The sequence below is a fragment of the Poromitra crassiceps genome, assembly GCF_964638095.1.
Source record: "Poromitra crassiceps genome assembly, chromosome: 12".
Lineage (NCBI taxonomy): Eukaryota > Metazoa > Chordata > Actinopteri > Beryciformes > Melamphaidae > Poromitra > Poromitra crassiceps.
The window spans coordinates 32,769,165-32,784,469 of record NC_139632.1 but is presented as its reverse complement, the minus strand read 5'-3'; the positions used below and the strand labels follow the sequence as shown (position 1 = coordinate 32,784,469).

General features: G+C 47.0%; 1 protein-coding gene across 1 annotated transcript in view; it reads left to right on the top strand.

Moving 5' to 3' along the window:
- The window catches only part of slc44a5b (solute carrier family 44 member 5b), a gene marked incomplete at its 3' end in the record, with an annotated part of 66,278 nt that overhangs the window by 29,866 nt on the left and 21,107 nt on the right, over nucleotides 1-15,305 (top strand). Inside the window, exons 2-6 of the mRNA XM_083647491.1 lie at nucleotides 2,889-2,937; nucleotides 9,833-9,906; nucleotides 13,115-13,199; nucleotides 13,430-13,514; nucleotides 14,854-14,982. Coding sequence (XP_083503617.1) covers nucleotides 2,889-2,937; nucleotides 9,833-9,906; nucleotides 13,115-13,199; nucleotides 13,430-13,514; nucleotides 14,854-14,982 — 422 coding nt within the window. The remainder of the gene's footprint in view (nucleotides 1-2,888; nucleotides 2,938-9,832; nucleotides 9,907-13,114; nucleotides 13,200-13,429; nucleotides 13,515-14,853; nucleotides 14,983-15,305) is intronic.

Sequence of the window (15,305 nt, the reverse complement as noted above, 5' to 3'; positions counted from 1 at the left end):
ATATCATCCTGGCATTTCAGTAGATCTTCGTGGAGAAATACTCCCTTTACAATTCATTTTTAAATTCACAACTAATTGAGCCGAGAGGTATCTGATTATTACAGCACCTTCAGAACAGGCCCACCAGGTTTGCAAGAGCCTAGTGAGAAAGTCAAGTGTGTAGTGCGCTGCGCTCATTCCTCACATTTTTATAAGCAAGGCTCGCTCCAAGTCTGTGAACAGGATCAGTATGGATCATGGGTAGATGGCAGATAGGCCCACTCATGCTGCCCCAGCTGCTCGCAGATATAGAACTGAACAGTCACGTGACGTCTCTTGCCCCGGAAGTGAGTTTCTTTCTCCATAGACATTTCACAAAATCCTCATATAATGAGTGTATAATAATGATGTTTTATGGTCACTCACGATTCACTAGGTCACAGGTTGGCTTAGTTCCACCTTTAAAACTCGTTATTATAAGGATTTTTCTAAATGTCTATGGAGAAAATGAATGGGGAAACTCACCTCCGGGGCAAGAGATGTCACGTGACTGTTCAGCTCTATTACACTCCCTGTGCTATCCTTAGGAACGTGTTATACGTTGTCTCTGCTGGGTTACAGAGTGACAGAACATACATGCATGGAAACAGCCCACAGATAGACTTATTTCCCTTGTGTGACGGAGGTTCAGTATTTACTCCACTGGGTCAAGTGGGGATTCCTTCCTGTGGCCCAGATCACTTGTTTCCTTTTAGTGCTGTTAACACATTCAGTGCCAAGGACGTCTGTGGACGTCCTAAAAAAAAGTAACGAGGAGTGCCAAGGACGTCTGTGGACGTCCTAAAATCATAATTCATATTATTCCATAATTCTGCTGTTTAAGGTCGTACCTAGCCAGTGAGCATGAATCCCTTCAAGGGATCACACGGCGCCACCTTAAACATCGTCACAGGAGCTGCTCCACCCACCTCAGATCCTTTACTTTGTACAGGAGACAGCGGAGAAAGTGGAAACCGATGCATGCTTTCTGCCAGAGCCGTATATATTGCTCTGTCTACAGCGGACAGTGGGCTCGGCTGCATCCGCGCTCACAACTGAGCTCTTATGCTTCTATCTATCTCCACACGATTTCCTAGAAAGCCAGCATCCGAAGCCGAACGGCCAAGCCTTTTCGTTCAGTCGCGTTTGCCAGCGCGCATCATTTCCTTCTTGATGGGCGCTGGGATCTGTCCGGGGCAAAAACGAGAAAACAAACTCTGTGCGTGTGGGAGGAGCCCGCAGCTCAGAGGTGGAGAGGGGAGAGGGGGGAGGGGAGGGGGGGGGGGGGGGGGGGGGGGAGAGGGGTGTGTGGCACACAGGCTTCACAGAAACCACACCACACGCCACCACATCAGAAAACACCAGCCAGAGTCAGTGAATGTGCTCGAAATTAGAGTGCAAAAGGTATTCATAAAAGGGCCTATATCTTGGAAAGTAAAAAAAAACGACAGAAAACCCTTGAAAGTGCACTTTTTTGAGAGGCTGTAATTTCATAATGGAACTGTCTAGAAACAAAATTTCTTCTTTGGAAGAAGCAGGAGTGTTCAATGTTTCATTAAAGTCCAGCCCCGTTAATATAGCCATAATAGAAAAAATTCTATAGCTGTTTTCAACTGAATGGAAGTGAATCTGGCACAGGCTCCAGACAATTTTACTGAAGCGCTGTGGCACTGTAAGATGATTTATTGCCAGTTTGTATCGCTTGATACATTGTTTTGCTTCTTACTGCTGTAGCTTCGTAGGCTCATCCCTTTTGGGGCTGGTGCTGCTAGGGACACCTGTGCTGTGAAGTGGCCTCGTTAGTTTGTCATGAACAGGTAAATGCTTGTTAGTTTGTCATGAACAGGTAAATGCTTGTTAGTTTGTCATGAACAGGTAAATGCTTGTTAGTTTGTCCCGGAAAGTTAAATGCTCGTTAGTTTGTCATGAACAGGTAAATGCTCGTTAGTTTGTCCCGGAAAGTTAAATACTCGTTAGTTTGTCATGAACAGGTAAATGCTTGTTTGTTTGTCCCGGAAAGTTAAATGCTCGTTAGTTTGTCCCGGACAGTTAAATGCTAGTTTTTTTGTCCTGGACAGTTGAATGCTCATTAGTTTGTCCTGGACAGTTAAATGCTAGTTTTTTTGTCCTGGACAGTTGAATGCTCATTAGTTTGTCCTGGACAGTTAAATGCTAGTTTTTTTGTCCTGGACAGTTGAATGCTCATTAGTTTGTCCTGGACAGGCAAATGCTTGTTAGTTTGTCCTGGACAGTTAAATGCTCGTTAGTTTGTCCTGGACAGTTAAATGCTCGTTAGTTTGTCCTGGACAGTTAAATGCTTGTTAGTTTGTCCCGGACAATTAAATGCTCATTAGTTTGTCCCGGACAGTTAAATGCTTGTTAGTTTGTCCCGGACAGTTAAATGCTCGTTAGTTTGTCCTGGACAGATACATGCTCGTTAGTTTGTCCTGGACAGATAAATGCTCGTTAGTTTGTCCTGGACAGTTAAATGCTCGTTAGTTTGTCCCGGACAGTTAAATGCTCGTTAGTTTGTCCTGGACAGATGCATGCTCGTTAGTTTGTCCTGGACAGATAAATGCTCGTTAGTTTGTCCTGGACAGTTAAAATAATAGAACAGCTAGAACAGTCTGGTAAGTTCCGAAAATGACATCACTTTACTGTAATACAGCCTTTAAAAGCAGGAAAACATAACACTTCTGCCATATCACAATCTTACCATATCCAAAGTCTAAGACGATATATGCTATCATATCACGATATCGATAATTGATATTGATGGAAGAATGAATCATTAGATTTGAATAGTGTTTGTGTTTGTCTGTTTGGTGCTCTTTACATAAACTAACCACACTGATCTGCTTGTCTTACAGGTGAGCCACGCAAGTTTGACCCAACCTTCAGAGGTCCTGTTCATAACAGGTACTGCACACACTTCACATCACCGCCTTACTTTGACATGTACACTGTGTGGGGAAACATCCAAAATAAAAAACAACAAAAAAAAATCGCACAATCAAAGTCCAGTACATCAGATTAAAACAATTCCATTTCCCATTTTTGATTGTTTGTGGAAGGCAGAGAAAGCAATTTGTGTTGGTGTAATTGCATTAGAGGAGCAAATTGTTTTCAAGCAGTGATGCTTACAAAGTTGCAAATCAAATGTTAGTGGTGTCTCCAGCTGTATAGTCTACCATTTTTTTGTGCTAATATATGGGGATATGTAAGGTTTAATGTTTGTTTTGTCAACTGGCAAATTACCATCTCAGGCGATGTTACGGAGTAACGCAAAAGTAATGTAACGAGTAGTGTAACAAATTACTTTCTCCAGGGAGTAATCAAGTAAAGTAAGGCATTACTTTTTTTGAAAGTAATGTGTAATGTGTAATACATTACTTTTTTGAGTAACGGACCCCAACTCTGGTTCCTTCCATACATGTGCAGTCGCCAGCTGCTTCTTTTTCACCTGACAGCGAGTTTCACAAGGCAGGACGTGGCGTGTGGGGGGGGGATCAGGCTATGTCCCCAGTTCCCCTCCCCCCGAACAGACCCCCGGACCAAGCCGGAGAAAAGACGGGGGCTCGAACCTGCGACCCTTGTGTTGGTAGACAGGGAAGTTACCACTGCACTAACCGGACACCCTACAAAAAGATATGCTGTATCCTATTTTAGAAATGAATTCAACATCTTAAGAAAGCGTGTCTTCATTGAGGACAATGAGGAAGCACATCAGTATTCTGCATAAAGCAGAAAGCCCTTACAGGCCTTCCTCCATGATTGACTCATTTTGTGAGATAATGCAGGCTGTGCTTATCTCTGTTACACTCAGTGTGGCAGGCAGGCTGTTGTGAAGGCGTTTTCGGGTCCTCAGGCTGTGTCTCCAGCCCATCTCCCTCCTCCAGCTGGATGAAGGCACCAAGGAGACTTTGATGTTTGTGTGGCTCAGAGGCTTGTTCTTAATGAGAAGAGGGAGAGAAGCGGCCCTGCGCTCCTCTTGTTTCTGTACCAGCCCCATGCCTAAGTAAAGCAGCCGTATCCCAGCTTATTGAGCAGTCCTCTGAAGGCCAGACAGAAGTGGCCACGGTGTCGAGCTAATTCAACTTGGCTCCCGCTATAAATAATATCATGCGTTGGCGGTTACTGATGCCGGCTAGTGGAGTAAAAATATATGTGCATAAAGCACAACGGCACAGCCGCACTGCAATGTAATAATGTGTTGTGTGTGGAGGTCTGTCACAGTGATACTGATTCAACTACACATCCAGTCTGTCACAGTGAGACTGATTCAACTACACATCCAGTCTGTCACAGTGAGACTGATTCAACTACACATCCAGTCTGTCACAGTGAGACTGATTCAACTACACATCCAGTCTGTCACAGTGATACTGATTCAACTACACATCCAGTCTGTCACAGTGATACTGATTCAACTACACATCCAGTCTGTCACAGTGAGACTGATTCAACTACACATCCAGTCTGTCACAGTGAGACTGATTCAACTACACATCCAGTCTGTCACAGTGATACTGATTCAACTACACATCCAGTCTGTCACAGTGATACTGATTCAACTACACATCCAGTCTGTCACAGTGATACTGATTCAACTACACATCCAGTCTGTCACAGTGATATGTGTTATAAATCTGCAACACTGATTCAACTACACATCCAGTCTGTCACAGTGATACTGATTCAACTACAGATCTGTCACAGTGATCTGCATTCTAAATCTGCATCACTCATTCAACTACACATCCAGTCTGTCACAGTGATATGCATTCTAAATCTGTAACACTGATTCAACTACACATCCAGTCTGTCACAGTGATATGCATTCTAAATCTGCAACACTGATTCAACTACAGATCCAGGCTTCGCTTGTGCCACAAAATATTAGAGCTGCAACCATTAATCCATTACTTGTTGTCAACTCTTAAATTAATCACCAGCTATTTTGATAATTGATTAATCAGTTTGAGTAATCTTTTAAGAAGAAATAGTCAAAATTCTCTGATTCCAGCTTCTTAAATGTGAAAATGTCCTGGTGTGTTTGCTCAGAGACACCAGATCATCTTTTGGAAACACTGATCAACATTTTTCACCTTTTTCTGACATTTTTAGAGACCAAACAACTAATCAATTAATCAAGAAAGTAATCGACAGATTAATCGACAATGAAAATAATCATTAGTTCCATGCCAACGCTTGTAAAGGAGTCTTGTGTTCATCAGGGAAGCTAATGGCATTCAAACCAATATCTTTCTAGGCTCTTTCGACCATGAGAAGGAAGTGTGTGTGTGTGTGTCTGTGTCCGTGTGTGTGTCTGTGTCTGTGTCTCTGTGTGTGTGCGTGTGCGTGTGCGTGTGCGTGTGTGTGTGTGTGACCCTCCGAAGACCTCTTCCTATTAAATGCCTGTTACGAGATGGGGACAGTCTGGCGGCAGAATGGCACCCACGCTATTCTGTGGCACCCGTTGTCATCTCTGTCACCCTGCTCCCACAGAGAAAATAACCGTTGTCATCTGTGTCACCCTGCTCCCACAGAGAAAATATCATCTGTGTCACCCTGCTCGCACAGAGAAAATATCATCTGTGTCACCCTGCTCCCACAGAGAAAATAACCGTTGTCATCTGTGTCACCCTGCTCGCACAGAGAAAATAACGCTGTGACACAAAGGTTCTCATGGAGCTGACAGGACTGCCAGCACTCTTCTTCTTGTTCTCCCTCTCACTTAACACTTAGCTCTTCAGTGTGTGTGTGTGTGTGTGTGTGTGTGTGTGTGTGTGTGTGTGTGTGTGTGTGTGTGTGCGTGTGTGTGTGTGTGTGTGTGTGTGTGTGCGTGCGTGCGTGCGTGCGTGCGTTGACCATCTGCTATTTAATCATCAAATGCTGTTTGGATGGATGGAAGCATGTCAGAACAAGGACAAGCCGCTCTTCAAAGAATCTCAGGGGCACCTCCATGCCCGGGCCTCCTCCTCTCTGCCCAGACCTCCTCCTCTCTGCCCAGGCCTCCTCCTCTCTGCCCAGGCCTCCTCCTCTCTGCCCGGGTCTCCTCCTCTCTGCCCAGGCCTCCTCCTCTCTGCCCAGACCTCCTCCTCTCTGCCCAGGTCTCCTCCTCTCTGCCCAGGTCTCCTCCTCTCTGCCCGGGTCTCCTCCTCTCTGCCCGGGTCTCCTCCTCTCTGCCCGGGTCTCCTCCTCTCTGCCCGGGTCTCCTCCTCTCTGCCCAGGTCTCCTCCTCTCTGCCCAGACCTCCTCCTCTCTGCCCAGGTCTCCTCCTCTCTGCCCGGGTCTCCTCCTTTCTGCCCAGACCTCCTCCTCTCTGCCCAGGTCTCCTCCTCTCTGCCCGGGTCTCCTCCTCTCTGCTCAGGTCTCCTCCTCTCTGCCCAGGTCTCCTCCTCTCTGCCCAGGCCTCCTCCTCTCTGCCCAGGCCTCCTCCTCTCTGCCCAGACCTCCTCCTCTCTGCCCAGACCTCCTCCTCTCTGCCCAGGTCTCCTCCTCTCTGCCCAGGCCTCCTCCTCTCTGCCCGGGTCTCCTCCTCTCTGCCCGGGTCTCCTCCTCTCTGCCCGGGTCTCCTCCTCTCTGCCCGGGTCTCCTCCTCTCTGCCCAGGCCTCCTCCTCTCTGCCCAGACCTCCTCCTCTCTGCCCAGGTCTCCTCCTCTCTGCCCGGGTCTCCTCCTTTCTGCCCGGGTCTCCTCCTCTCTGCCCGGGTCTCCTCCTCTCTGCCCGGGTCTCCTCCTCTCTGCCCAGGTCTCCTCCTCTCTGCCCAGACCTCCTCCTCTCTGCCCGGGTCTCCTCCTTTCTGCCCGGGTCTCCTCCTCTCTGCCCGGGTCTCCTCCTTTCTGCCCGGGTCTCCTCCTTTCTGCCCAGGCCTCCTCCTCTCTGCCTGGGCCTCCTCCTTTCTGCCCAGGCCTCCTCCTCTCTGCCCGGGTCTCCTCCTCTCTGCCCGGGCCTCCTCCTTTCTGCCCAGGTCTCCTCCTCTCTGCCCGGGCCTCCTCCTCTCTGCCCGGGCCTCCTCCTTTCTGCCCAGGTCTCCTCCTCTCTGCCCGGGCCTCCTCCTCTCTGCCTGGGCCTCCTCCTGACATTGGCTTTGCTCCTGCGGATGTACCATGCATTGTGATGGTGTTAGGAGTATGTCCTCTGTATGGTACCATGCACTGTGATGGTGTTAGGAGTATACTGCATACTGTGTACTGTGCACTGTGGATCCACCTTGCCTTTGTTGCAGGGCTGGGCTTAATACGCAGAGTGTGGAAGTGTGAGGGGGCCGGGCTGACAGCTCCTCTCCCCTCTGTGGCGGAGGGAGGGAGGGAGGGAGGGAGGAGGGAGGAGGGAGGGAGAGAGGGAGAGATCCTGCTCTAAAGGAGCAGGCGGAGGCCACCCTACAGAGGCTGGCTGTCAGTGTGCCTGTAGGGACAGTTCACTTTACAGAGAGAGGCTGGCTGTCAGTGTGGCTGCAGGGACAGTTCACTCTACAGAGATAGGCTGGCTGTCAGTGTGCCTGTAGGTACAGTTCACTTTACAGATAGAGGCTGGCTGTCAGTGTGGCTGCAGGGACAGTTCACTCTACAGAGATAGGCTGGCTGTCAGTGTGCCTGTAGGTACAGTTCACTTTACAGATAGAGGCTGGCTGTCAGTGTGGCTGCAGGGACAGTTCACTCTACAGAGACAGGCTGGCTGTCAGTGTGGCTGTAGGGACAGTTCACTCTACAGAGAGAGGCTGGCTGTCAGTGTGCCTGTAGGGACAGTTCACTCTACAGAGAGAGGCTGGCTGTCAGTGTGCCTGTAGGGACAGTTCATTCTACAGAGACAGGCTGGCTGTCAGTGTTCCTGTAGGGACAGTTCACTCTACAGAGACAGGCTGGCTGTCAGTGTGCCTGTAGGGACAGTTCACTCTACAGAGACAGGCTGGCTGTCAGTGTGCCTGTAGGGACAGTTCACTCTACAGAGAGAGGCTGGCTGTCAGTGTGCCTGTAGGGACAGTTCACTCTACAGAGACAGGCTGGCTGTCAGTGTGCCTGTAGGGACCGTTCACTCTACAGAGAGAGGCTGGCTGTCAGTGTGCCTGTAGGGACAGTTCACTCTACAGAGAGAGGCTGGCTGTCAGTGTGCCTGTAGGGACAGTTCACTCTACAGAGGCTGGCTGTCAGTGTGCCTGTAGGGACCGTTCACTCTACAGAGACAGGCTGGCTGTCAGTGTGCCTGTAGGGACAGTTCACTCTACAGAGAGAGGCTGGCTGTCAGTGTGCCTGTAGGGACAGTTCACTCTACAGAGACAGGCTGGCTGTCAGTGTGCCTGTAGGGACCGTTCACTCTACAGAGAGAGGCTGGCTGTCAGTGTGCCTGTAGGGACAGTTCACTCTACAGAGAGAGGCTGGCTGTCAGTGTGCCTGTAGGGACAGTTCACTCTACAGAGACAGGCTGGCTGTCAGTGTGCCTGTAGGGACCGTTCACTCTACAGAGACAGGCTGGCTGTCAGTGTGCCTGTAGGGACCGTTCACTCTACAGAGACAGGCTGGCTGTCAGTGTGCCTGTAGGGACAGTTCACTCTACAGAGAGAGGCTGGCTGTCAGTGTGCCTGTAGGGACAGTTCACTCTACAGAGAGAGGCTGGCTGTCAGTGTGCCTGTAGGGACAGTTCACTCTACAGAGACAGGCTGGCTGTCAGTGTGGCTGTAGGTACAGTTCACTCTACAGAGACAGGCTGGCTGTCAGTGTGCCTGTAGGGACAGTTCACTCTACAGAGAGAGGCTGGCTGTCATTGTGCCTGTAGGGACAGTTCACTCTACAGAGACAGGCTGGCTGTCAGTGTGGCTGTAGGTACAGTTCACTCTACAGAGACAGGCTGGCTGTCAGTGTGCCTGTAGGGACAGTTCACTCTACAGAGAGAGGCTGGCTGTCAGTGTGCCTGTAGGGACAGTTCACTCTACAGAGACAGGCTGGCTGTCAGTGTGGCTGTAGGTACAGTTCACTCTGGGGGGATTCAGAGTCTCATTAGAAAGTCAATGGAGCTCTGCTACACTTTCTGTGAGAACAGATGGCACCTTGTCTTGCCTGGTAGCACCCAGATTTAGAGCTGAGACTCACTCGCCATGATCACTACGTCACTGCTTTGGATTCCCAACAAACGGAGGAAGTCATATGCAACTTTTCACCTTGAGGCAGGAAGTGTATTAGTTTGTTACTTGCACTGGGAACTTGGAATTTCCCAGTTCACAGAGGGGAGCACCCCCTGTGATGTCACCTGAACCGGGATTTTATACTCTGAAAGTCAGGGGTACCTCACCAACCCCGACCTCAAAACCCCGGCTGCTTTCCAGGGCCGTGCAGAGACCTTTAGGGGGCACATCATGCAGACCTGCCAAACCTACAAACATATATTTTTGAGTAGCACAATAGTGTCACACTTAGTTGCTTTCGCACCACTTCGCTTAGTTTGTACTCTGGCATTATCCCCGCCATATCATCCATTTTGGATTTGTGGCCACTGTTTCACAGAAAGATAATGTGTAATAATATATCTGATTTATTTTGTGTTTCTTGTCAGAAAGTTGTATCATGTAGCTTTGAATATGCACCAAAACAAATCTGCTCCATGAGTTATTATCTCCGTCTGCCATCTAATTCTCTGCACCTCTTGGCAGGATGGAAGGTGCAGTCCCCTCTGAGGTCGGCCATATAAAACATGTATCTGCTCGTGATGTTGTACACTGGGTTGACTGATGAGCTGTGTTACGATCATCCACCATAGTTTCTCTCCATATTTCTATGTATCTCCACGATGACACCTGTCTTTATGTGTTGAACTGCAGGAGCTGCACTGATGTGGTGTGCTGTGTTATCTTCATCATCGTCATCCTCGGCTACATCGCTCTGGGTACCGTGGGTGAGTCTGAGTCACATTGCTGCTGATTTCATCAGTTGAAGTTTCAAAACAACAAACGCACACACACACACACACACACACACTCACTCACTCACTCACTCACTCACTCACGTACTCACTCACTCACTTATAAAGAGTGGGTAGGTGGGGAGAGTGTTGTCTGTGTTGTTCCTTTTTGGTTCCTGGCTAACTTACATCTTGACAAAACCTCTGCTTCCTACAAACAAAATGGAGCCGCTCCGTCAGCAGAACTACTGTTTGTTGGTCCATATAGAGTACCAAAGTCACGTTTCGTAAAATTCTAAATAGTTTTACTTGCTCAAAAAAGTGATTCAGCTATATTTAGAATCAGGTGAGACCATAACATTTCACTCTTCTATATTTAGGATCGGGTGAGACCATAACATTTCACTCATCTATATTTAGAATCAGGTGAGACCATAACATTTCACTCTTCTATATTTAGAATCAGGTGAGACCATAACATTTCACTCTTATATATTTAGAATCAGGTGAGACCATAACATTTCACTCATCTATATTTAGAATCAGGTGAGACCATAACATTTCACTCTTATATATTTAGAATCAGGTGAGACCATAACATTTCACTCATCTATATTTAGAATCAGGTGAGACCATAACATTTCACTCTTATATATTTAGAATCAGGTGAGACCAGAACATTTCACTCATCTATATTTAGAATCAGGTGAGACCATAACATTTCACTCTTCTATATTTAGAATCAGGTGAGACCATAACATTTCACTCTTCTATATTTAGAATCAGGTGAGACCATAACATTTCACTCATCTATATTTAGAATCAGGTGAGACCATAACTATATTTAGAATCGGGTGAGACCATAACATTTCACTCTTCTATATTTAGAATCAGGTGAGACCATAACTATATTTAGAATCGGGTGAGACCATAACATTTCACTCGGACCAAAAAAGTTTTTCGTTTTGGGCCAAGCCAGCCGCTTCTTTTCACCTGACAGCGAGGAGTTTGACCGGCAAGACGTAGCACGTGGAAGGATCACGCTATTCCCCCCAGTTCCACTGTCCCCCGAGCAGGCGCCCCGACCGACCAGAGGAGGCGCTAGTGCAGCGACCAGGACTCATACCCCACCGGCTTCCCACCCACAGACACGGCCAAGTGTGCCTGTAGGAACGTCTGAACAAGCCAGAAGTGCCACTGCCGGGAATCGAACCTGTGTCTCCGTGGAGGTGGCGAGTGCTTTTACCTCTACACTACCCAGACGCCTGAACTTCTGATTCTTAAAGGGATAGCTCAATTTCTTTTAAGTCTACCCCTTTTTGCTACTTACCAATGATGGTGTTGATTGGTAGAGTTCTTTCTCAGCACACTCCACGCTGTTCCTCATAGTAGCTCTGGAAAGTTTGGGGGAAACAAATGCAAGGTCAATGGGGTCACGCTCACTAGAATGTCCTCCACAGTGCGCACACACACACACACACACACACACACACACACACACACACACACACACACACACACACACACAGTGCACACAGAGTGCATTTCAGTGAGCTTCAGTGAGTTCAGTACATACAGGAGCGTGACCCCTGACCTTTGGAATAGCTAAGGCCTGTTATTTATATTCCTAAAACCACAGATGAACGATTAGTCGACTACACTGCACAGTGCCCACTAGTGGTTTTGATAGTCAACTAGTCTGTGAAACCACTATTCTCTAGTAACACGTTATCTTCACCTGGTTCACTGTGTGTGTGTGTGTGTGTGTGTGTGTGTGTGTGTGTTTTTGTTTGCGTGCGTGCACGAGATGACAGAAGTAGCGTGGTCATAAATGACAGTAAAACATGTGTAGGCATATAACTCTGTTTATGTAAACAAACACAACGGGCAATACTTTGAGGTCAGAACAATGATTGAGGTCATGACCATGAATCACAATAAGTGGATGAATTGATTGTGACGTGATTATTGAGGCCTAACTGCTGCCCTCTACAGGATGTAGCAACACCAGACACTTTATTTGTTTCATCCTCATCATCTCATAGTGGCTTATTATGCAACAACATGGCTGATTGTGCAAAATGCGGGGGAGTTGAAAAATGCAGTTCCCCGGAGAATGGCCTGTTCTTTGAATAAGTGGGAGTTTACAATGCATGGCTGCAGTTAACCTGCTCTGATCTGCCCAGCATCCAGTCCTCCTCCAAACACTCACAGTGTCCAGGCCTCCTCCAAATGTTCTCACAGTGTCCAGGCCTCCTCAAAACATTCTCACAGTTCAAACCATCTCATCCAAAATTCCTTCAAGCCACTTGGTTGGCTCATGTCTGGAGAAGCCATGCTCTCTCTGTCTCTCTGTGTCTCTCTCTCTCTCTCTCTCTCTCTCTCCCTCCATCTCTCTGTCTCTGTCTCTCTGTCTCTCTCTCTCTCTCAGATTTCCCTGCCTACCAACACAGGGGTCACATGTCCAAGCCCTTGTGTTTTTCTCTGGCTTGGCCAGGCGTCCATACAGGCACAGTTGGCAGTGTCACATCCGGCCTGGAAGCAACCTCTCATGGCCATAGACAGCTAGTTCTACAAGCTAATGCTACAGTGGACTTTCTGGTATCGTCAGAAACGAGACATCCAGACGAATACATAGGTACCAACGCTGTTATGCTAGCTCTCTGGGAAGTGGGCATGTGGTAACATAGCTCCAAAGTCGGCAAAGTTTTTCGGTAACGTTTTAGACAATGGTACAATTTGTGTGTGTGTGTGTGTGTGTGTAGGTCTGTGTGTGTGTGTGTGTGTGTGTGTGTCCGTGTGTGTGTGTGTGTGTGTGTGTGTGTGTGTGTGTGTGTGTGTGTGTGTGTCCGTGTGTGTGTCCCAATTGAATTTGTAATTAATGAGCCCTGGTGTCATTAAGTGATGCTCTATTACACAGAACGCTGTGTGACAGTGCTAGCATTAGGACCATGAAGGGGCTGGAAAGGAGGCTAATGAGACGGCCTGGGTGGCTCAGTGGGTGGACCACGGCAATACGACTGCCAGGATGAGGAGTTTAAGTCCCATGGTGCCGCCCATGCTAAAAATACAGTCAGTCAGTCACAGTACTGTACTGTACAGTACAGTACTGTACTGTAGGGTGCTTTGGGAAAAAGAAGTACCCACTAAATGAACCAGATTGTGATGTCACTAAATGAACCGTGTTGTGGTGTGTTTTCAGCCTGGATCCATGGCGACCCCAGGAAGGTAGTCTACCCAACCGACAGCCATGGCCAGTTCTGTGGCCAGCAGGGGACTCCCAACTCGTGAGTCCAGAAATATCCACTCGACAATTCATACCGTTTATAATAATTATGCAAGCCACCAATTGTTCTGTATTTCTATTGTTATCTTTACGCCAACGCACGGCCGTGACGACGATGTGTGGAAATTGGAAAGTTTGCTGTTAATTGTTAGAAGCTTTGCTGTGTGTGTGAATACTTGCTGATAAAACATTACAGAGCCATACTCCGCTCTTCTCTCTTGGTCTCCACAGAAACAAAGCCATATTATTCTACTTCAACATATTGCAATGTGCCAACCCTGCAGTTCTAATTAACCTTCAGTGCCCTACAACCCAGGTAAGAGCCTGACTGAAGCCCCCTCAAGCAGCACACTTTTCCATGTGTTAAAGGGATAGTTGTGACTGATGTTTTGATGTGGGGTTGACTTGTATGAGGTACTTGTTGTATGTTTTGATGTGGGGTTGTATGAGGTACTTGTTGTATGTTTTGATGTGGGGTTGTATGAGGTACTTGTTGTATGTTTTGATGTGGGGTTGTATGAGGTACTTGTATGTTTTGATGTGGGGTTGTATGAGGTACTTGTTGTATGTTTTGATGTGGGGTTGTATGAGGTACTTGTTGTATGTTTTGATGTGGGGTTGTATGAGGTACTTGTTGTATGTTTTGATGTGGGGTTGTATGAGGTACTTGTTGTATGTTTTGATGTGGGGTTGTATGAGGTACTTGTTGTATGTTTTGATGTGGGGTTGTATGAGGTACTTGTATGTTACTTTTGATGTGGGGTTGACTTGTATGAGGTACTTGTTGTATGTTTTGATGTGGGGTTGTATGAGGTACTTGTTGTATGTTTTGATGTGGGGTTGTATGAGGTACTTGTTGTATGTTTTGATGTGGGGTTGTATGATGTACTTGTTGTATGTTTTGATGTGGGGTTGTATGAGGTACTTGTTGTATGTTTTGATGTGGGGTTGTATGAGGTGCTTGTTGTATGTTTTGATGTGGGGTTGTATGATGTACTTGTTGTATGTTTTGATGTGGGGTTGTATGAGGTACTTGTTGTATGTTTTGATGTGGGGTTGTATGAGGTACTTGTTGTATGTTTTGATGTGGGGTTGTATGAGGTACTTGTTGTATGTTTTGATGTGGGGTTGTATGAGGTACTTGTTGTATGTTTTGATGTGGGGTTGTATGAGGTACTTGTTGTATGTTTTGATGTGGGGTTGTATGAGGTACTTGTATGTTTTGATGTGGGGTTGTATGATGTACTTGTTGTATGTTTTGATGTGGGGTTGTATGAGGTACTTGTTGTATGTTTTGATGTGGGGTTGTATGAGGTACTTGTTGTATGTTTTGATGTGGGGTTGTATGAGGTGCTTGTTGTATGTTTTGATGTGGGGTTGTATGATGTACTTGTTGTATGTTTTGATGTGGGGTTGTATGAGGTACTTGTTGTATGTTTTGATGTGGGGTTGTATGAGGTACTTGTTGTATGTTTTGATGTGGGGTTGTATGAGGTACTTGTTGTATGTTTTCAAAACATACAACAAGTACCTCATACAACCCCACATCAAAACATCACAACGATCACAACTAAGCTCCTGTTGAACTTCTCATCCACACTTGATGATACCAGATTGCTGGCCTTTCTCATGAAGAGAGCGTGTTGTTTCCACAGCTCTGTGTCTCCAAGTGCCCTGACAGATTTGCCACCTACCTGGACATGCAGTACAACTACAGGTACAACAAAAGCTACTGGGAATATTACAGGCAATTCTGCAAGCCGGGCTTCGACAATCCCAAAAAGGTGAGAGCCAGGTTAGCAGTTACTGTGTCTTACCTGTCAGCTGAGTGAGTATTATAAACAGTATGTATCTGTTGCACACACCATGCATACTGAAAACACAAAGACTGACTGTGTACTTTACCTGTCAGCTGAGTGAGTATTATAATAATAATAAAATAATAATAATAATGATTGGATTTATATAGCGACTTTCCAAGTGCTCAAAGCGCTTCACAGAATCATTATTCGTTCACACCATTCGTACCAGTGGTTCGAAAGCGTGGCAGTTGTGTCAACTGCCACACAGTGGCAGTTGTGTAAACAGTATGTGTCTGTTGCACACA